The sequence below is a fragment of the Manduca sexta genome, chromosome 21, assembly GCF_014839805.1.
Source record: "Manduca sexta isolate Smith_Timp_Sample1 chromosome 21, JHU_Msex_v1.0, whole genome shotgun sequence".
Classification (NCBI taxonomy): Eukaryota; Metazoa; Arthropoda; class Insecta; order Lepidoptera; family Sphingidae; genus Manduca; species Manduca sexta.
In genome coordinates, this window is record NC_051135.1 from 14,933,838 (window position 1) to 14,956,939 (window position 23,102).

Below are 23,102 nucleotides of genomic sequence, written 5' to 3' on the forward strand. Positions count from 1 at the left end.
GGGATTAGCCCGTGGATATCCGGTTTCAAGAGGCCGGCATAATTGTGTCGACTATCCAGGGGTAATCATCTCTCATCAGTCGACACTCTGGATCCCACTCCACTTACCTTCAGGTGCAGTAGGGTCCCTGCCGTGTCCAAACAAAAACAATAAAATAAAAAATAAATGGTCAAGGGGCCTCAATTCCTCTACGGGGACGTATTCATCTTTTTGCAATAACGCGCGAACTAATTATAACTATGACTATGAATTAATGATTATTATAACTATGAATTAATTATGACTGCCTCGGTGGCGTAGTTGTATTGCATGTCCGGTACAATAGCGCTCTGAGGTCCTGGGTTCGAATCCCGGGTCGGGCAAAGTGATATTTGGGTTTTTCTGCTCAGTATCAGCCCGGAGTCTGGAATTTGTGCCCGATATGGCGATAGGCTCTCCCCCTATCACATCATGGGACGGAACATACTTGGCGAAAAGTGGGTGCCCTAGTTGCGCCTCTGCATACCCCTTCAGGGATAAATGCGTGATGTTATGTATGTATGTATGTAATTATAAAAGGAAAAGAGAATCCCTTTTTAATTTGAAAAATATCACCTAGGTGGCATAAATTGTTATAGGAAAGGATAAAATGGAGAAAGCATAGTCGGACTCATGGTCGGGCAAAGTGATAGTGTCTGGAATTTGTGCCCGATAGTCTCTGAAAATTTTAATCAAAATGTCCGTAGTTATGTAAGTGATCTTAAGTGTTATGCAGAAATAATAATATTTATTCTTATAAATTGTTTTTACGTATCATAAATGCAAGATTGTTCACCTACGTGGTAAATAAAGTATTTTTTTAACGAGAAAAATGGGTGCTCTGGTTGTACCTCTGTCTACCCATAAGATAAAGTAATTATGAGTGTTTGTTTTAAAATATGGATGAAGTTCAGTTGCATTTTGAAAGTGAAACTTGAGAGACGTATAAAGCCGTTACATAGCAGGTAAATATAACATTATGCATCTAAGAGCCGCTTGCGTGTTTTACAAGTAATTTATATAACTTCAACTTCAAGGTAGTTATTAACGTAGGGTTAAATGTTTTTTTTTCTTGCACTGCCAAGAGTTTATAGTTGCTTAGGGATAAGATGTCTAAACCGTGGATTAACCCGCACTTAAGTTACATTTCTAACATCGAGTTAAAATTGTGAAGGTATGCTAGTCTGTGCTGTGTGTTTGAAAAGTAGTAACATTGTTTCGTTTTTTTTTACTATCATTATGACTGACTTTTTTTTTGACTGTATGTTTTTTTTTGTTAAGTACTTACGCTTGTGAGCCTGAGATGAGTCGGCTTTTACAAACACACCGGATTTTTGGATAAGCGCTAGGGAGTATAGGCGCTCGCAACCCTTGTTCAGAATTATTTGATAGTAGTCCCCAACTTTAGTTGCAGACCTAATTTGCAGAGAGACATTAAGTACGTCATAGCATTTAATATTTACGTCACCCAATTTTTGCTGGTTTGCGGTTAGCGTCAACGGTTTTTTTTGTTTTATTTTTATGACATGTTTATTTTTGATTATTATATCATTACGCGAACTGCGACTACCTGCGTGTGATATTTTACGGACGTTAAAAAGATTTCTTTTCCTGTTTACGAAACAATACGAAACTGTGATCACAAAATACTCGCCAGATCGAAGATACTTAAAAATAATTAATAATAAGAAGGTCGACATTCAACATGTAGGATCATTACATCAGTTTCGCGACCAGCTCCACTACACTCCACTACACTACACACAGTAAGCGACCACTTGCCTGGATAGATTTCTTTAATTACAGATAACAACCTTCTTCTTCGAAATAAAAACAAAATGTATTCTTTAAATATTATTGGAATAGTTATTGAGTAGTATTTGACTAAATTTATACCAACTTCTTAGTCTAAAATAAAAAAAGGACCCTCAAATTAGGTGTTGGCTGAGAGGTCTGTTGATATACTAAAATAAAAAATAACAAAATAGCAAGGCGCGCGGCGTTAAAGACAAATATACGTTGTGGTGGTCAAATATTGAAATACATATTATATTTATTAAAACGGTAGAAAGCAGCCAATCGGTCCTATTCCGTCTCGCAAATTCTCTTTTCCCCTGATTTTCATATGGTTATTCTATTCTTGATATTTAAAATATGGTTATACAAACAACATTGTATTTGCAGTTATAAAATCCTGAAAGATGCAAAATTTTAATTACTGACCACATGTTTCCATGAATTTTGTCTATTTAATTTATGAGAAGTGGTTGCGAACTGAAATAGTCTACAAAATAAGATCGATGGGAGTTTGCGACCACCAAGCCTTATTAAAAAAGAATGATCGTAAACTCAAATAAGATGAAGTAGATATTTTCAGAAATTGACCATAAGTTTTATATTTTAATTTATTTAAGGTGATTAAATACTATTCGTATTAATTATTATTTTATATTTAATTTAAGTTTTATTTGAAGAAACAACAAATATTTTATATCTATATTTTTTTTTTTTTAATAGCGGTCACAATCAAATACTCACTAGAGTATTTGATTGTGACCGCTACTACGACTACTGCTACGACTACTAAGTCGTAAACTGACACTGGATGTTTTTGTACATGTCCCCTTATTTTTAAACTATATTTAGAACGCTTTCGATTCTACAAGTAAAATACATACATATATTTTGAATCAGTCGATAACTGGCGCAACGTCCCTACGACTAAATATGCCATGTCACTTCAAATCTCCCACCGAGAAAAAAATTTAGCCAAGTTTCTGTCGTCAGAGAGAAAAAAGTAAATTAATGTTTAATTTACATTTTTTTTTTTAATATGGCCAGTTTCAAATTTTTGCCAACAATTAAAAGAACTTTGTTGGGTTAATAGACTTTCGGATAGCTCTGAGTAAAAATATCATATAATAATAACCCTGAGTTAGCAAATCCCTAGTTATTTAAACATCTAAAATTTACGTGAAGTGTCAAAAGACTAAAATATGTAAAGTTCACTGTCCTTTTGATCGTGAGGATCGTTTGACGATACATGTATAATTGTACATACTACCTTGAAACAATCAGTGACTTCCACAACATCGTTAAGTATGACGTATTTCCCCATTTTTGAATGGAAAAATCCGTCTAGAGGTCATGTTTTAAAACGGCTGTTTACCTTAATATCAAAGAAATGTAATTAAATATTATATCTGTATGTAAATGACAAGCTATTTTCGCGGGTTTGCTCATGTGAAAGAGGTTTCCGGGTTAAAAGTTCCGCTACATATTTTCCCGGGAAAGAAAGTAAGCTATGTCCGTCCCAGGGTCTCATATTATCTCTATACCAATTTTCATTAAAATCCATTGAATAGATTTTTATGATATATTGTTTAGAATGTTTTAAGAGGAACAATTCCGTCATAGATGATTGTTGCGTAACTTTATCCGTTTACTCGGCGCACGCAACGGAAGCTCTCAAAAGAAATAATTTTCTCCCGTTTTGCTCTGCTCTCATTGGTCAAATCAAGACGTTATATAGATAATATACTTTCTTGATAAATGGGCTTTCCAACACAAAAAAAAAAATCAATTTGAATCAGTGGTTCTTGAGATTAGCGCGTTCAAACAAACAAACTATTTAGCAGTATATAATATTATAGATTATAGATTACCTTGACATTTGTTTTATGTAAATTATACACATACAAGTAGAATATTTATTTATATCAAACTATAGTTCTGTGTCAAAATACACCGTTTCGAGGTATTGCGTATTAAAAATATAAAAAAAAAACGAAAAATCATTAAGCGCAATTCTTACATACTTATTTAAAATGGTCTTGTTTCAATGTTATACTATAATTCTTTATACAGTCAGTATGCCGTTAATTTAAAGTCAATTATCTTTATTATAAAATTTTTAAAACAATATATTGTGTTGTGTCGTTATTACACCGACAAATAAAAAATAATAATATTTAAAACAGTATAGAGTATTAATTGGCTCGCAATATTGAGATCTAGGTATCTTGTTTAAAACAAGGCAATACGTTTTACGGTATATTTTTTTATTATTTACTCAATCTTTTAAATACTTAGGTACTTATTAATATTTTACAATTACACACAATTGTTTGTGAAACTATTAAAGTTTTTTAAGAAATCAATGAACAATAAAGTTATTATGTGATGCAATTTGTTGATATCAATGGAGAATGACTTCCTGGGTTTATAGATATAGTTACAATAGAAGTTCCACAGGGCTCAATTTTTGGACCTTTATTTTTTTATTTTATATAAATGACACGATATTTTATAAGGGTCAAATATGAGGTAGTGTATTTGCACATAATATAAAGAAGAGTTTGTTTGTTTGAACGCGCTTATCTCAGGAACTTCTTATTTGAATTAAACAATTTCATTAATGTCGGATAACCCATTTATCGAAGAAGGATAGAAACTGTATGACAATACGTTACACATAATATTATTTTTTTTATTCGTAATATATGTAACTGTAAGCGTCTTGGCTATGACATACTCTCTTACTGTCTGTACCTGCGGCGGCGTCGTGTGACGGGTCGGCCACTTCCCTACAATATGGTTGAGGAGGCCGATGGCTGGCACATGCGTCATACTCGTGAACGGGTGCTACTTGTGTAGTTTGTTCTGCCCAATATGCTTACTTTATCTAAGTACTAGGGGTATTATATTAGAAGTATTATATTTCATGATACCTGAGAAGGTGCTTTGTATGGAAATTTATATTTTGTGAATATATTAACTGCTCTAAACAACAATAAAAACCCAATTTTATTATTTTCTCATCATGTACTGTAGTTTATACCCTCAACTAAATAAAATAAAATTTATTTTGCGCGTTCTATCGTGGCTTTTATATTATAATTCTCTGCCGACGTTTCCTGACGTTTAGTTTTATTTTAATGTCTCACATTATCGTAAATATAATAAATAATTATACCTTAAACTAATTTTGAAAAGAGCAATACCAGAGTTTCTTGCCCGTTCTACTGTGATGAGAACTGTTCTCCGAACTAGTGGTAGAGTTACAATGACGGAATCTAAATAACGTATAACATTTTACAGGTTCAAATAAATTATTACAGTTAAATCAAATATTATCTTGAAGTCGTATTTTACAATATCAAAGCGGTATTACAAAATTTTATTAAACAAATATCTATAAAGTTAAAAAACGACTACTAAATCACTATTTATTTATAATATTTGATTTTGCCAACTGTTACTATTATTTACTTTAACGGAATTTAAAATGTTAGTTCTCCATGAATGTAGACGTTTTTTCAAAAATGTTCTAGATTATTCCTATTGTTAATCCTAAATATACGAAACACTGATTTTAATTATTATGGACATTAGAAAGGCCAACTATTGCTCTCATTTGAATAATAATAATAAAAATATAATGACTTTAACTCCGATAGTTTAGTAATGTCATGTTTGGCGGCAAACATTCCGATGCTTCATGGATTAATAAGCGAGTTAAATGTTAAGGTCGACATTCCATCCACTTACCATCAGATGTAGTGGAGTCACGTTGCTGGGCCAGTACATAAAAAAAAATAATGAATATTTTATTGAGGAACGTGGATATTTTGCGTCGATCTTTTGCGTGGGTTCCTATATTTCTTTTAAAAATTATTACACAATTACTTATTTTAAATTTATTATACAAGATGAAGGATGGCGAGCGCAGTGGAATACCAAACAATTCTTTGTAATTCAAGGCATTGGATGGTGTCTCTACTGTTTATAGGCAGTCGTATCGCTTGCCATCGGACGAACGGCAAGTTCGTCTCGTCATTCAGAGCAATTGTTGGAGATTGTAACCTTCGTCGTGACTTATTATTTTTTATATGTTCTATTTTTAGAACTAATTGTATTTTGTTTGCCATAGTTACTTCTCTTTAGTCCGAAATAAACACTCATGTCAATAACATCTTTTAACTAACTTTATTTAATTACTAAGAACATATACCATATTTACAACACGTTATCAGCACGAACGCTTAGTTCTTAGTTTTTTTTCACGTTATTTAGTAAAATAAAGTTGTATATATTTTTTGTGTGACTAGGAAATAGTAATAGTCTGAAAATGTCACATGAATCTGGAGATGTTTCGAGTGTGAAAAATTCCCCGTCGTCGAGCTCATCTTTTACATTTTCATGTTTGAGGAATAAAGATGGATATCCTACATGGAAATTTAAGATGCGCAATTACCTTATGCATGAGGATCTGTGGGAAACAATCGGTGGATACCCAAATGGAGACACAACCCCTGCCTCTACAAAGGTACGCAAAGACGCAAAGGCATTAGCAAAGATATGCTTATCAGTAGAAGGTGCAGCGATAACCCATATAAGATGTGCGAAAACTGCATCTGAGGCATGGACTTGTTTGCAAAAAGCCTTTGAAGATAAGGGAATAGGACGAAGATTATTTTTGGAGCGTAGACTGTACAGGTTGAGTCTATCAGAGTTCAAAAATATTGAACTATATATTAACGCAGTTATGTCAACCGCACAGGATCTTGCGGATATTGATGTAGTCATAGAGGACAAGTCTATTGCTGCAATACTTTTGGGAGGTCTAACTCCAAGGTATGAACCTCTCATTATGGCTTTAGAAAATTGCAATGTAGACGTGACTACAGAGTTGGTGAAAACAAAACTGCTTAATGAAATGTCCAAAGATGTGGCTACATCATTAGACTCTGTCTTTCATGCGAAGAAGAAGCCTAAGTCAATGAAGAAGAATATAGTTTGTTATGAGTGCAAGACACCTGGACATAAGAGACCAGACTGTCCACAGAGAAACAAGAAGGAGAAAAGGCAATGCGGTAAATACCAATGATACGATATTTACAAGTCTTAATACTTCTGGAAACCCAAGAAAGGACATAATTTATGTAGATTCAGGTTGTACTAGACACATGACTTCTAGACGGGACTGGTTTCAGAATATCTCGATACAGAATCAAGGTACTGTTACTGTCGCAAATGGAGAACAGATTAAGTGCTGCGGAATTGGAAATATTTCAATAAACACGCCCGAGAACGTGGTCAACAATATTAGTGATGTTGCTTATATACCAGATTTGAAAGCTAGTTTGTTATCTGTATATAAAACTGTTGAAAAGGGTTTTATTTGTGTTTTTGATAAAAATGGATGTAACTTTTATAAATCTGATACTTTTAATTTTACAGGTGAATCTGTTGCTCATGCCTCGCCCTGTGGTGGACTGTACGTTTTAGATGGAACTGTAAATGTTTCCGAGAATGTGGCGGATAATTTTTGACACAAGATGTGCACTCTGGCTGTCAGGATAGTTATCAAATTTGGCATAAGAGGTTAGGACATTTGTGTCGTATAGGCATGAACCAACTGAAAAATCACAAGGTAGGTATAAAGTATACAGGAGTAGATAAAACTAGTTGTATCGCTTGTGTGGAAGGTAAACAAGCAAGAAAACCTTTCAAAAGGTTAGCGTTTAATAGGGCTACTTCCCCTTTGGAACTGATCCATATGGATTTGATGGGACCGGTGTCTACAACTTCTTTTCAAGGAAATAGATATATGTTGACAATAGTAGACGATTATACGCGAAAAGTGTTTGCTTATTTTATTTCTTCTAAAACAGAAGTCAAAGATATATTTTGTGTGTTTCAATGTTTTGTTGAAAATCAGTTAGATAAAACAATTAAAGCAATTAGGACTGATGGAGGTAAGGAGTTCGTGAATAAAGAGTTTGTTGATTATCTTGCTTCAAAAGGTATAGAACATCAAACAACGACGCCTTATAGTCCTCAGCAAGTTGGAGTAGCGGAACGCACCCATCGTTCGGTTACAGAAAAGGCAAGAACGTTGCTAGCTGAAAGCTCACTACCGAAAGCATTCTGGGAAGATGCATTCCAAGTTGCCATTTACCTTAAGAATAGGTCTCCTCATCGAGCCTTAGGTGGACAAATTCCTTATGACAAATGGTATGGACGAAAAGGTGATCTTAGCCATCTAAAAGTATTTGGTTGTAGAGCTCTAGTCCATATACCTTCGTGTCACAGGAAGAAATTAGATGTCAAGGCACAGGAAGCAATTTTCGTCGGTTATTCTGAAAATCCAGGCACTTATATTTTTAGGGACCCTGCTAACCCACGAAAAGTTATTATATCCAGAGATGCAACCTTTTTGAAAATTGCTTTACAGCGCTAAAGCAGAAGCAATCTGTCGCACAGTCAGAATCTATATTGTTATTTGATGAGCAAAAGAGATTGATTCTGAGTTTGATCATGACTGTCAATTCTATGACTGTGATGAGAGTATCAGCCCGGCGGCTGAAGCAACTTTACCAGTAAATCTAGAAAGTACAAAAGAGTCAGTGACTCTGGAAGAGCGAGAGTCTCTCAGTGACTTAAGGCTGCCTAGTGTGGAAGAAGTGACAGCGAATTTGGAACAGGAATCGCACCCTGAGCGCAGATACCCTTCCAGAGATAGAAAAGCAACAAATTTTTATAAAGCTTACAATACGTCAATGGTAGATTCTAATGAACCTACGACATATTACGAAGCTACTCATGCCGATGATGCTCATAAGTGGCAACATGCTATGGTTGATGAGTATAGTTCCTTAAGGAAACTCCATACATGGAATTTAGTAGATAGACCTAACAAAAGGTTATACCATGTAAATGGATTTACAAAATTAAAAGGGATGCTTATGGTAATATTACCAAGTATAAAGCGAGACTCGTCGTCAAAGGTTTTCATCAAGTTGAAAGTGTAGACTACAACGAGACGTTCGCACCAGTGATTCGTCATTCTTCCCTCCGCACGTTGTTTGCGATAGCTGCAGATATGAAGTTGAGAATGAAGCACTTAGATGTCGATACAGCTTTCCTTAACGGAGATTTAGAAGAAGAAGTTTTCATGGAGCAACCTCTTGGTTTTATTGAAAAGGGTAAAGAAAACAAAGTTTGTTTATTGAAGAAATCTCTTTACGGTCTTAAACAGGCACCGCGAGCTTGGAATAAAAAGTTAAATGAAACGCTTTCTAAAATAGGTTTCATAGGAACTCCTTCCGAACCTTGTGTGTATACTAAACGTTTTGGTAAAGAACTTGTAATATTAGGAATCTTTGTTGATGACATAATAGTCTTCTTTAATTCTGATTTGACATTTGACACTGTCAAGAATGATTTGTCAAAATATTTTTCATTAAAAGATCTCGGAATACTGAAATGTTATTTGGGACTACAAGTTGAAAGTGATTCCGAGAGTATAAGGTTGAACCAGCGAAATTATATTCTTTCTATATTAGAAAAATTTAATATGAAGGATTGTAAGGCCGTGGATACTCCATTAATTAAAAAGAATATGGAAAAAAAGAATGGATGGTCAAGTCGGTGAGTCTTATCCTTATCAAAACTTAATAGGATGCCTCATGTATCTAGCGGTAAACACACGACCAGACATCGCTTACGCCACGAGCTATTTAAGTCAATTTAATACGTGTTTTACTAAAGAACACTGGAATGCTGCTAAAAGGATTCTGCAATACCTAAAAGGTACCCTAAACTATTCATTGGTTTACAGGAAGAATAGAGAACCTTTAAAGGGTTTTTGTGACGCAGACTGGGCAAACTGTCCAATCGACAGAAGGTCATACACCGGTTATGTTTACAAGTTAAGTGGAGGTCCAGTATCATGGGAATCCAAGAAGCAACCTTTTTTTTTTTTTTTTTTTTGGTTTCGCGGAGAAAGTCCCTTATTACTACCGCCCAGCCTTCATGGGGGGCGACTGAGCGGTTATGCTGGGGTAACCGTGCCTTACGGCCCGGCGTTGAGCCGCCCGGATTTGATGGCGACCTTCGGGCGACCGCCGGGCCGAGTCCCTAACCCTATATACAGCTAACCTATGCACGGCCTACCAGCTAAAACTCCGCGGTGGCCCTCTTCGGCGCATTAGGGACGACTGCGGGCTTCCTCTGACGGAAGTGTCTAAGTATTCGTCCGCAGCCGCCCCTGCGCGGTGCCGCCTTGCGGCCCGTCTCCTATGGGGGAGGGGGGGGGGGGGGGGCTCAGAAGCCCCCGCGCACCGAAGGACGCCCTCGGCGTCTACGGCAGCATGAGGCCAACTACACGCTGCCGTCCATCCCGGGGGTCAACCGAAACATGTGCAAAATTGCACAAAAATGCACTAGGGCGGACAGCCCCTGCTGCCCGCCGACGACCCCCTTCGTGGCCCCTATTAGTCGCCTCTTACGACAGGCCGGGGATACCGTGGTGGAATTCTCCAAACGCCCCCATTCCACAGGGCGGGAAACGCCGGTCAGTCGTCCACCCGGCGCCTCCTTCGTCTCCTCTGACGGCGGGAGGGATCCTCCCTCTCTCGATCCCTCTCGGCACTCTCCTTCTGCGAGAGGACCACCTCGCAGAAGTGGGCCACCGCGCGCCAGGCCTCCCGACTGCCGACCATGGAAGCGACCACGGCCGGCAGCGAGAGATCTCCTCCGACGACTGAAAAGAGAGCGCTGCGCTCCTCGTCCCAGGCTGGGCAGGACTCCAATGTGTGTTGGGCCGTATCCTGCGGGCAGTTGTCACAATGGTGACACACGGCACTTGCTTCCTTTCCTACTATTTGACACAGGTACTCACCGAAGCAACCATGCCCGGTGAGCACTTGCGTCAGGCGAAATGTCGCCGCGCCGTGGCGCCTGTCCAGCCACTGTGCAAAGACAGGACGCACTGCCGCGATGGCCCGAAGCCCCGCTGACGGGGCCTCCAGCCTGAGACGCCACTCCTCCACGGCGGCTCGCCGTAAGGAGGCCCTCTTGGCCTCCACCTCCTTCGGGGCCGGACGCTGCCCGCTACTGAACGCCTCCTCCCTCCAGTGAAAAGCGTTGGAGAGAGATTTGGCGTCCAGATCCCAGGGCAGGAATCCAGCCAAAACACAAGCCGCCTCGTACGAGACCGTGCGGTACGCCCTTATGGCCCGCTGCGCAACGACCCGCTGCGGACCCCGCAGGAGAGCGACAGAACGCCCCCTCAGGGCGTCAGCCCAGACCGGATTGCCGTACAGTGCCATGGACCGCACGACCCCGTGGTACAACCTTCGGCAAGGGATACCGGGACCTTCCAGGTTGGGCAGCAGGCTAGAAAGAGCGCCCGCTGCCCTAGACAACTTTGCCTTTAAACTCTGAAAATGGGCGCGGAATTTCCACCGGCTGTCCAAGGTCAAACCCAAATATTTCATACTTTTGCCGATGGGAATCCGCACCCCCTCAACCACGATGTGAGCACCGGCCGGCGGCCCTCTCCGAGGCCCGTGAAAACAAATGGCCTCGGTTTTTTCGAGGGCCACCTTCAAACCTAATCGCCGAATTCGGCTCACTACATTGCCGGTGCCCACCGCCGCCAGGATCGCGGCATCCTGGAAGGTCTTGGACGTCGCCGTGACAAGCGTGTCATCCGCATAGCACGTCACGCCGACGCCCCGGAGATTAGCACCACGGAGCACCCAGTCGTAGCCGATGTTCCACAAGAGAGGGCCTAGAACCGACCCCTGCGGGACACCGCACGACATCGCTCTCCGGTGCCACCCGTCGGCGCCTGGATAGACCACGTACCTGTCAGAAAGGTACGCGTGCACCAGACGCCTGAGATAGGGCGGCACCACGTGGTACCGCAGTGCCTCATTGATGCATGGCCAGGGAGCGAATTAAACGCATTGGAGATGTCTAGCGATACCGCAATAACTATTTTACCCCTGGCCACTGCTTCCTCCGCCTGCGACTTGACCCGTAGAATCGCGTGGATGGTAGAGCGTCCACACCGAAACCCGTACTGACAGTCGGCCAAGTTTGGACCGACCCTCTCGAGGTGCTCGACGAGGCGAGCATGGATTATTCGCTCGAAGAGTTTGGCGACCTCGTCGAGCAACACGATGGGTCGGTAGGCCGACGGCGACTCTGTGGGTCGTCCCTCCTTCTTCAGCAGGACGAGCCTCCCGGTTTTCCAACGCGCCGGGAAGACGCCCTGCTGCATACAGGCGGAGAACAGGCTGCGGAGCCGCGGCCCCAGGTGTTCGAGGGCTAGCACCCAGGCTTTCCCCGGGATGCCATCGAGCCCCGGGGCGGTATTCTTGCCCCGCAGCCGAAACACTGCCGCCCGCATTTCCGCGGGCGAAACCTCCGGAATATCCCTTGCCGATAACTCTAACGACGAAGACGCCACTTCCGGTGGCGCCATCGGTGGAGGAGTGGTATTCTCGGTGGTCGGGAACAAGGCCGCGACGACGTTGGCCAGAAGTTCTGGCTGGAGACTCTGCGACAGCGGGGGCGCCGCTGGACGAAGCTTATTCATTACTAATTTGTAGGGGCGCCCCCACGGGTCCGCGTCGAGAGTCTCCAAAAACTCCCTGCGTGCCGCGACCTTGGCTCTATGCACGGCCACCCGCAGCGCTCTCTTCGCCTCCTTGTAGAGGCCGTAGAGCTGCCGCTCCCGGTCTTCGTGTGTACTACTTCTGATACGGTGACGGCGATGCCTGGCGTATCGACGGCGCGCAGCCACGCAAGATGCGCGCAACTGCGCTAATTCAGCCGACCACCAGTACACCTGTCGCCGCGGAGGATGACGGAGGGCCCGGGGCATGGCGGCGTCGCAAACATCCGACATTGCCACCCCGAACCACTCCGCCTCCTGCTCGACCCGCACCGGACCCTCCGGCACGGGGAGCCACGACACTGCCAAAGCCGCCAGCCCTAGGGCCTCCTTATCGAGGCGCCGTAACGCCCACCGCGGGCCGTCCTGGTTAGGGGCACTCGGTCCACCACTGTTGGGCCGGATACTCGAGAATGCGGAGACGTCGAACCTAATATATCGATGGTCCGACAACGTCTCCACGCCCACGAGGACTCTCCAGCCCTGGACACGACGTGCGACGGCGGGACTCCCAAACGACAGATCCACTATGGACCCGCCGTTGTGCCGCACGCACGTGTTCACCGACCCCCTGTTCAGGACGGCTAGGCCGACGGAAATCGCCCAATCCTCCAGGACCTCACCGCGAGCGTTGGTCGCCGGCGAACCCCAGACTACGGATTTCGCGTTGAAGTCGCCGGCGACAATCGCCTGGTGAGGTTGGCCCTGCTCAACCAGGGCCCCCAGCCGAGCGAGAAACGATTCGAACTCGGCCAGGGGTCTGTTGGGGGAGAAATACACTCCTACTACCCACAAGTCCCCCAACAGAGCCGCGACGCATCCCTGGCCCTTCTCGACTTTTGTGAAGGGCGGGGAGCCAGCGGCACCCTGGGTGATGATGGCCACCAACCCGTCGATGTCCCCGACCCAGTTATCGCGGGGCGGGACAAAATACGGTTCGGCGACCACGGCCACGTGCACCGACCACTGCGCCAGGCTTTGGGACAACAGGTCCTGGGCGCGGGCGCAGTGGTTAATGTTCGCCTGGAGGAACTTGAAGTCCATTATTGATGGGCGATTTCCTCCACATCCATCTCGGCCACTGCCACTGTTTGCGGTGGGCTCGCCGCCTGCGGCTGGGACAGAACCTCAGCCGTGGCAGCCGGTCTCCTGCGTGGGCGACGCTGGGATTTACGGGAGAAGGCAGAACACGCCTTCCCCCCGATTCGATGCCCGGCGGGCTTGCCAGCTGCGGCGCACAGGACGCAGTTAAATTTATCTACACATTGTCGGGCTTTGTGGCCCGGTTTGCCGCAGCGGTAGCACAGGTCACTGCGATCTGTGGGTCCTGCGCAGCCACCTCGTACGTGCCCTTGCTCGAGGCAGCGGTAGCAGCGCATAGGCCGTGCCTCAAGGACGGTCACTCGCGCTATGACCCAACCTATTTTGAGCCGTCCCGCCTTTATTTTTTGGGCTGCTTTGGTAGGCACCTTGGCCCAAACGGCGCCCATCCCAGATCTATCGGGTCGGACTTCCCCCACCTTGACCACCTCTGCAGCACACCCACCGGCACTGCATAAGGCCATCTTCACTGACTCGGAAGTGGCCGCGAAATCTAGCCCTGAAATTCGCAATTCGGAGCACTTGGTGGGCCGGGTTACAACTACGTCCGAGTCCCCAAAGCACTCCCTGAGCCTTGCGGCGAGGGAATCAGCCTTCTGCTCAGAATCAGCCCCGGGCACCTCGTAGAGCATGGCGCCCGTGGCTGCATACTTCGGCCTGAGCCTATCAATTTGTAGGCCGGACAGGTCCACTCGCCGCTGAGCATCCGTCAGCACTCCAGCGTATGTCAGACCCTTCTCGACGGCCGCCGGTGTCAGCGATATGACTACTGCAGCTGACTTCGGCGGCCGGAGTTTCGGCTCGGGGCGCTTCGATGCAGGTTTTGGTGCACTGGTCTTCGCCTTCTTCTTCCTGCTAACAACTTCTGTCCAGGCCGTGTCCATGGACGCAGGGGCCGGCGGCAGCGGACGGGGCTCCGGAGCGAGTTGTGCTGGCGTGTCCTTATTCCTTCCCTTTTGGGGATTCGGCTTCGGTGTTGCCTTCTTCTTTTCATTTTCTTTCTTCTTGCCAGGCGTCATCGGGGCCGTGGAAGGACCCGCAACAGCTTGTGGCGGCGCGCTGGATGGCCCAGCCACGGCATCGGGAATGGGTGGGATGGGTTGGGCTGTCTTCTTCCCCTTCCCCTTTGCCTTCTCCCTCTTCGGCTTCGGCGGGGGAGGACCTCCTACTATTCCCCCCGACACGGGGAGTTGTGTGTCCCCGGTTGTCACTCGCCTTTCATGGGCCAGAGGAGGCCGCTGTGCCGGACCCATCAGGGCGGACTCTAACCGGGCCTGTACCCTCGCCTCCACCATGGCCAGCATCTCTTCCGTCGTGGTGTTGTCATTCTCGTTTGACGCCTCCAAGTTTTCAAGACGACGGCGGAGCGAGGCATTCTCCTCCTGTAACCTCTTTACACTGGCCTCCAGGCGGGCGCTGTCTTCCTGGGCCTTCTTTCTCTCTTCCGTTAGGCGGGCAATGGCGGCGGACTCTGGCTGCTCAACGTACCGGGCGACGATGTTTATCACCCGGTTGAGCGCCTTTTGAGACGCGCCCTTACGATTGCCCGACTTTCTTACTATAGCGCGCACGATTTGCCCGCACTCTTTAAGGTCCTCCTTGAGGACGGGGCGGTCTTCATCTAAGTTATCCTTTCGAGGCGACTTTATGAAGCGGAGACGCTCCTCAATCTCCTCTGTCTTCTGCCGCGCCTCCTCCCGCTTCAATCTGTCGCGTTCCTTCTGTGCCTTTTTCAGGCCAACGTATTTCCCGGCAGAGAGAGGACGCCCTCTCCCCCTGCCATCAACTGTCAGAGCCTTAGGCGCCGGCTCATCCGAATCGCTCGTGGTGAGCGTGAGACTGTCAATCGAACGGGAATGCCTCCTCCAGAGCCTCCTGCTCCGGAGAGAAGAGACACTCCCGCTTGATTCGGAATCCTCTTCTGCAGCCCTGGCTGTTCGGGCTACGACTTCGATGGGCTTAACGCCCTTCCTCTCCTGCACTGCATCACCATCGGCGGGCTTGCGCCCGTCGAACTCCGCCTCCCCAGATGGAACCGGGGTAGGCAACCTCGTCAATGGCGTTGTTGGTTTTTTAAAAAGTGATTCATCCATAACTGTTCCCACGAGTATGGGGGAAAGGGTGGTCCGCCCAGGCAGAGCCCCCTGTACCTGGGTAAGCCTAGCGTAACCCGCACAGAGTGTCGACTGGTACTATGGCGGGGGTCGCACTCGAGACCGAACTACCCATCGGCCATGCATCCCCTCGCGGTGCGCCGCCGCTTGGGATTCGGGGTGATTTTTTATAGAGGTTTTCTTCCTCGCGGTCCGGGCGGTTAAGCCAAGACCCTCGGTCCAGCAGGAGCGCGAGACATATCCACAGACCTCCACACCAGATTACGATCTGCGACGGCGACAATGGGAGAGAGGGTCCCCCCCACTGCCTGCTCGGGGCGGGGTGAGCGCACACCGAGCCCGTCGACACCCCTGGGACAAAACCGGGGGCCGCCCGAGATGGGCCAATCACTCTGTTTATGGAATATTGGGTAGGGTGGGACTCATCATCTTCGGACGAGACATCAAGGAGTATAATTACAGTCGAACTTCACTTACAGGTAAGTTCGTTTGACTATTCAATTATACTCCTTGATGTCTCGTCCTCTATGATGAGTGGTTATTGATGTAGATGTTCAAAGACCAGTTGTAAAAACAATAAATCTTTATTAAAAATATGTGTACATGTTTTACTTATTTTTAATATTAAATTATTTCAAAATCATATTATCAATCAATCATTAAGTAATAATAATTCTAATTATTAATTAATAAAGATTGTTTCTGCAAAACTTGTTGTTTATTACAGGTCTAATAAAAATCTAGCATAAGTTGTGGACTGGAGAGTCCATCCAGTTGTTCAACTTATAGCATAAATGTTGATCCTCTTATGTGCATTTTTAGACTTTTTTGTAATGCTAATTAATATAATTAATAACAGCTTTAGCTGGGCATATGCTCACTCTACTATTGAAAATGGTATAGTTAAAAATTTTTGGCACCTATTTGGTCCAAAAGTTTTAAATAGTTTGTCAAACTTAATATTTATACAATCATCTCTTATAGTTATATCCTTGTTAATATTAATCAGAATATTTGTTTGGGCTCTTTAGCCTGCAGCTAACATTAATAATGTGTCTTTTTTTTTGTCATATTATATTCTAATTTACTTTTGTGAATATCATTATTTTCAATGTAATCAAATAAACTAGACATATTCAAGTTGAGTTATATTTAGGTCTTGGTGGCCTTAGTTTGTAAAATCTATTTTTGGTGTGGAAATAGAATAATTAACTGATTTGATTTGATGAATATCAATATTTTGCCCACTATGAACGATTTGCGCGTTGAGTTTTATAGTGGTATTTAAAATATTTATGGAAAAATAACGGAACTAATTCTGTTGAATTTTTAAATTGTATGTTTTTAAGGAGATGTTCTTCTATTATAGTAATCCAATATTATATTCAATTAAGTAAGATATAGTGATTAAAAAAAAATCATTTAAATGACCAACATTTCTGAAATTTTCGAATTCTTTGAATTTTTATTTCTCATGAATTAAACGATAAAAAGATATTTTTTCTCTACTAACTTTTTTCTTCATGATCTTTTTAGTTAGATAAAAATAACATATTGTTATGCTCGTTAGTTGCATAAGATATTTTGAGCTTCGAAATAGACGTTCGAAGCGCAAATAACAAAACCTCTGTTCAGTAATCATTAAAGAATTTACAAATACTCAGTAAATCTAAAAAATTTCTCTACTAACTATTTAGACAACAAAATTTTCTATAATTATTACTAATTCATATGTTTTTAAAATAATGTTTTGATGGATTTTATCTCCTTCGAATAGTGCTGTTTTTGAGACATACGGCGCGCGGATGCGTAAACGCTCTTAAGGGTAAACATTGTTTCATTGTGTTTTTAGAAATGGAACTTATCAATACGTCCACTACTTCATTATACATTCCTGATTTTATGAATGTTTCCCTGATAGTACTCCTGCAATCAATTTTAATGTCTGGTATACTAAGTGTATGGACCTCGAATTGTGCAATGTAAGTAAGTGTTTTGAAGGTTGAAATATTATGGGCTCAATAATCAGGAAATTTATATATATTGGAAACTATGGTTATGTTACTCAATAGGGGACTAATGCATCTGGGTAACCACTAATATGTTTATTTATTTATTTTTAATACCATAGGGAATAGTGGAGAAGCATAAAACATATATTATCTGGACCACATATTTTTAGTTATGTTATGTATTTCTAAATGAAATATATTCTTTTCAATGTGGACATCTGAGCTCATTATATTTTTAACCCACCACTGCAGGTCTTGTTTATTTCACCTTTACTCAATAACTTATTGATTAGCCTTAGGCTGTTAATTCTTTTTTGTAATATCAAGAGTCCTTTTTACAAAATTAAAGACCAAACCTAAGAATTTACATGTTTAGTATAAAATCACATTTATCTTTATCTATAATGAAACTTGTTTAAAAAGTTTATAGTTGTCTGTATATTTTCTAGACATTGGTTATATTTGTGGCTAATGTAGAGAAAATAATCAAGGTGTACAATTTATACAAAACCCTTTTCCTTTAATAATGAAATCAGTAGTTTCATAATTTTAGGGATTGTTAATGGAATAGTACATAGACCAAAAAAGAATAGACATTAAGTTGATAGTATATAGCTACTTCTTTTAAAAGAATCATATCTATATTGTTTACATCAGGATGTATGTTAACCACATAATATGCATGTTTAATATCTATAGTAGTATTTAATCATCCATAAATCTTAACTTTTTATCTTATGAATTAATAATCTTTAATCTCTAAAATCTAATTTATGTAGTAAATTACACACATTCTTATAATATTCCAAGAAGCAACCTACTGTTGCGTTAAGTTCGGCCGAGTCAGAATATATGGCATTAGCGTCTGCCACGAAGGAAGCGTGTTACTTACGTCGGTTTATATACGAGATAACAGGTATACTTTGTTCAGTTAACTTAGCTTCTGACAGCCAAAGTGCCATTAATCTTGTTCGAAATCCTGTACACCACAGCAGGACGAAGCATATAGATACTAGGTTTCACTTTATTAGGGAAAAGGTATCTAATAATATTGTTAAGTTAGAATATATAAAAAGTAACGATATGCCTGCTGATGTACTAACGAAGGCCCTCGGACCTCTAGCACACAAACGATGTGTAGTTAACTTAGGTTTAGAAACTTAATTATTTTATTTGTTTTGTTTCTGTCACAACTGCGATTAAGGGCGGCTGTTGGAGATTGTAACCTTCGTCGTGACTTATTATTTTTTATATGTTCTATTTTTAGAACTAATTGTATTTTGTTTGCCATAGTTACTTCTCTTTAGTCCGAAATAAACACTCATGTCAATAACATCTTTTAACTAACTTTATTTAATTACTAAGAACATATACCATATTTACAACAGCAATGAAAAATAAATTAAAAAGAAACATAGAATGATTTCATTTGATATCTTGTCGTTTTATATAGACAATATTCATTTAAAGAACAGACAATTTTAAAATAAATAAAACACCATAAAATGAAGTCTAATTAGGTGCTTATAATGATGTAATTCATTAAACTATTGTTGTAACTGCTCATATTCGCAGGCTATAAAATTATAGCCTGCAAAAATGAGCAACTCAAAATTTACATAAAATTTGCTTTAATGCATTTACTTACTTTTCAACTTAGCTTTTGCGAAATCAGTTATGTGATTACTAATAAAATGTGGAAAAATGCATAATACTCCCCGCCCCACAACATTTTTTAATTTTTTTTTTATGTTTTTGATAAGCCTTTTGCGCCTTCCTTCTTATATCCTATCAGCGCCCTCCCTAGGATGTGACGCCCAGGGCAACCTTCTGTTCAATTTTCTGTTTGATAGTTGTTGAGAAATAGACAATACTGTGGTACCCACACATTAGTAAATATTCCTAGTAAGTGTATAAAATTATGGCAAATAGTAATTAGTTGCAGATATTTTGTGTCGTGTGTTTTGTGCTATAGCTCATATCTTAGCGATACTTTAGCTGAAAATAAAACAAGTAAAAAACTTATCTAAAATGCAATGTAAAAAACAAATAAATTATCTATACTATTATATAAAGCTGAAGAATTTGTTTATTTGTACGTGGTAATCTCAGGAACTAGCGGTTCAGATTGAAAAAATATTTTAGTATTGGATAGCCCATTTATCAAGGAAGGCTGTATAACATCACGCTATGACTAATAGGAGCCCAGAAAAATATTATAAAAACGGGAAAATAATATTTTTTTAAGAGTTCATGTTGTATGGACTGCGTACGGACCGTTAAGTCCCGTCATGTATGACGGAATTGTTCCTCTTAAAAAGTTCAAAAAAATCTATATATATATAAAAGAAAATTGTGTTAGTTAGTTACTCAAGAACGGCTGTACTGATTTGGTTGAAAATTGGTACGGAGGAAGCTTAGAACCAGGAGACTGTCATAGGAGACTTTTTATCCCTTTTCCATTGGACGTGATACAAAACGTAGTACAACAAAACGCAACTGATACGGAATAACAAAACGCAACAGACAGAAAAATGTGAGGTATATGATTAAGTATGATTGAAAATTTGATAATTCGAAATTTTGAATTTGACCGGTTGATGTGATTTCGGTTGCCGGGTTTCCCGACAAAGCCGATTAGGATTCGAAACATTGCGAATGAAAGCACTGAAGAAGAACAAGAAATTGCACGTGAAGAGCGCCACGTTAGTATGGCTCGACTTCGTGCTTCTCAATCACAAGAGCTAAGCGAGGCAGCCCATGAAACGGCTCGGTTGGCAATGCAAAATCGTCGAGCAAACCTCAGAGATCAACAACTAGATCATTTTCGACGCACAAGAAGAAATTTATCAAGTACTGATTTGAATCGAGTAGCGTTTCGATACGACTGCAGCTCTGATTACTGCTTGCATAGTAGCGTTCATTAAAATACTTGATTGGTTTTATTTATAATATTTAATATCCTAAAAAAATACTTAATTAAATCCAAAATCTGCTCATTTATTGCCTCTAAGGCGAAACAAAGTTCACCGGGTAAGCTAGTATATTATACAACGAAATGCCTCACTGCATCTGTCTTCCTGTCTGAAAGCAATAAGCCCAAAAATATCCAATGATTTCGATGAAATTCGGTATTGAGATAGTTTGGGACCCTAAAAAGGACATAGGCTAATATCTATCCCAGGAAAATATAGAGCGGGACTTTTATGCTGGAAAATTCTTTCACACGGGAACAAAAGAGAGTATTTTAATAAAATAAAAACAAATATATTTCCATTGTAATATGGAAATAATATTTTCTAGGAGTTGCGTCACTATAGTTTTATTAAATCTTTCGGTTATCCGGAATTATTTATACAATTAAGAATTAAAACAATATAATTCATTTAGTATCAAACAAATCTGTAGTGAAGGTTCTTTAAAAACAACTGGTTCTAAGTGAATAATAAAACTTGTATTTTTTTAAGGCACTGAAGCTAACGGCCCAACTCATGGACACTGGTGACCGCCCATGAACTTCGACAGTGCTAGGGGTATATGGGTATGCCAAGCCGCCGCCTACGATAAAAAACATTTAAATATGATATTATACTTGGAACGGTACGTCGTCAATCAATCTAAAGCTTAACAGTTGGACTGATTGAAAACATGATTCAAAGTGGTGAAATAGTGTACCAACAGTGATTCATAGTGTGGGGATCTAATTAAGGATGGGTCTCACATGTAACCTGTTAGCGTCATTGAAATAAGTTATTATTGTATTATATCATTCACGATAGGAACATCGAGCCTGCTTTGAATTGTATATTCTAGAGTTGTATTTATGTTATTATTTTCAGGTAACGAGTAAACCTGTATAAGAATAATAAAAAATGGTACTTGTTCCGCGGAAAGATGATTTGAAAGAGAGGATTAGGGGTAAGTATATATATCATGTTGTTATTGTTATGTATGTATGGATGTAGAGGTAATGGTTAATGAAAGTTTTTACCTATTTGGCAAGTTTATGTACGTAAGCAAGTGAGAATCGTGTTATAGGGGCCTGTTGCATTCAGCATCAGCGAATGCTTCGTACTCAGATCTCAATCTTTAATACACTTTATATTTTTGACCTTCGTGTCTAGTGTAAGTAAACGACATTACTAAAAAAGTGTTTTTACAAATTTCGCTAAAATAATTGAAATTTTATTTTTAGGAAAAATTATCATAACACTTTTTTTGGGAATTGGGATGTTGTTAATTCCCGTTATTTTGACCATCACGGACCCCATGTTCATCATAGCTAAATATGTAAGTGATTGCAATTAGATAGAAATGTTTCATGTTTAGGGCGACTCGGCCATCAGTACACGATAAGACTGCTTTACTGTGGATTCAGATTTGATCATTAGGTAGGTTAAATCATATTCGGTTATTCGGTATTGGTTCAAAATCGAAAATTGTGCCTCACAATTTGCAATTAGCTCAGCTCCAATTATCATTATGACACAGGTGCCGAAATCCTAGCTTTCCTCTAGCTTCTATCGTCACTTAACAATATTTTTGGGTACACTGTTAACTTCAGGTCTATTTTTATTTAATTTAATGGATATCCCTTCTCAATTCTGAGACAAAGGATAGGGTATTTGACTATGTTTGATTATGTGTATTTTTAAATATGTAACAGCAATTAGTACAAAAACAAAATCCTTCTGCGAAAACAGCATTATTTCAAATAGTAATGCCTGATGTCGTCACAGCCAAGTATTTCGTCCCTTTTGACTTTTTTGACCCTCACCCATACTACCTAATTTCAATGGCTTAAAAGTTGTGGATTTTTCACCAGACTCCAATTCGTATTTTTTTTGGATTTATACGACGTTCATATTTTATAAAAAATATAAATGAAAATAAGTCAAATAACCTATTACGGAAGTACTTTAAATAGGTACCGACGAAAGGTCTGTGAGTCAGGACCCGATTATAAGTAGATGACCTTATTTCGCCCTTGCTTCTACAAAAATAAAAGGTGTTTATAAAATAGCGTTTTCCAGAAATTCCGCCTCGCGAACGGAAGCATCTTACATCAGCTTTTAGAATCCGAGATGGAAGGAGGGAGATATGCCATCTACCTATTCAACATCACCAATGCGGATAAGTTCATGTCTGGAGAGGACTATAAACTTAAGCTGGAGGAAATTGGACCTTTTACTTATGTGTGAGTACGTCTATAATAACAAAGCAAAACGTTTTAAGAATCAACGTATCTGAAAGATTTCTTACAGGAAATGGAATGTGAAGAATACTCAAATACGTTTGACCAGACGTTTCCAAACTTTTTTTGTGACATAGACCACTTCCAAAATATTGTTGGTTCCAGTGGACGCCCTACGGATAAATTTCTGT

General features: G+C 41.1%; 2 protein-coding genes across 4 annotated transcripts in view; one reads left to right on the forward strand and one right to left on the reverse strand.

The window, feature by feature from the left end:
• LOC115442271 (scavenger receptor class B member 1) overlaps window positions 1-23,102 on the forward strand; it is a 31,816-nt gene that overhangs the window by 3,021 nt on the left and 5,693 nt on the right. Inside the window, exons 2-5 of one of the 3 annotated variants that reach the window (XM_037440874.1) lie at window positions 21,185-21,317; window positions 21,557-21,635; window positions 21,913-22,007; window positions 22,751-22,914. In XM_037440874.1, the coding sequence (XP_037296771.1) occupies window positions 21,590-21,635; window positions 21,913-22,007; window positions 22,751-22,914 (305 nt within the window). In that variant the 5' untranslated portion in view covers window positions 21,185-21,317; window positions 21,557-21,589. The remainder of the gene's footprint in view (window positions 1-21,184; window positions 21,318-21,556; window positions 21,636-21,912; window positions 22,008-22,750; window positions 22,915-23,102) is intronic. The other 2 variants (XM_037440876.1, XM_037440875.1) reach the window with 2 other exon arrangements.
• On the reverse strand, window positions 13,200-15,684 carry LOC115442232. Its single transcript, XM_030167238.2, has 2 exons — window positions 13,618-15,684; window positions 13,200-13,250 (listed from the first exon to the last, which is right to left on the reverse strand). The coding sequence occupies exons 1-2, from the start codon at window positions 15,682-15,684 to the stop codon at window positions 13,200-13,202; spliced, it is 2,118 nt and encodes a 705-aa protein (XP_030023098.2).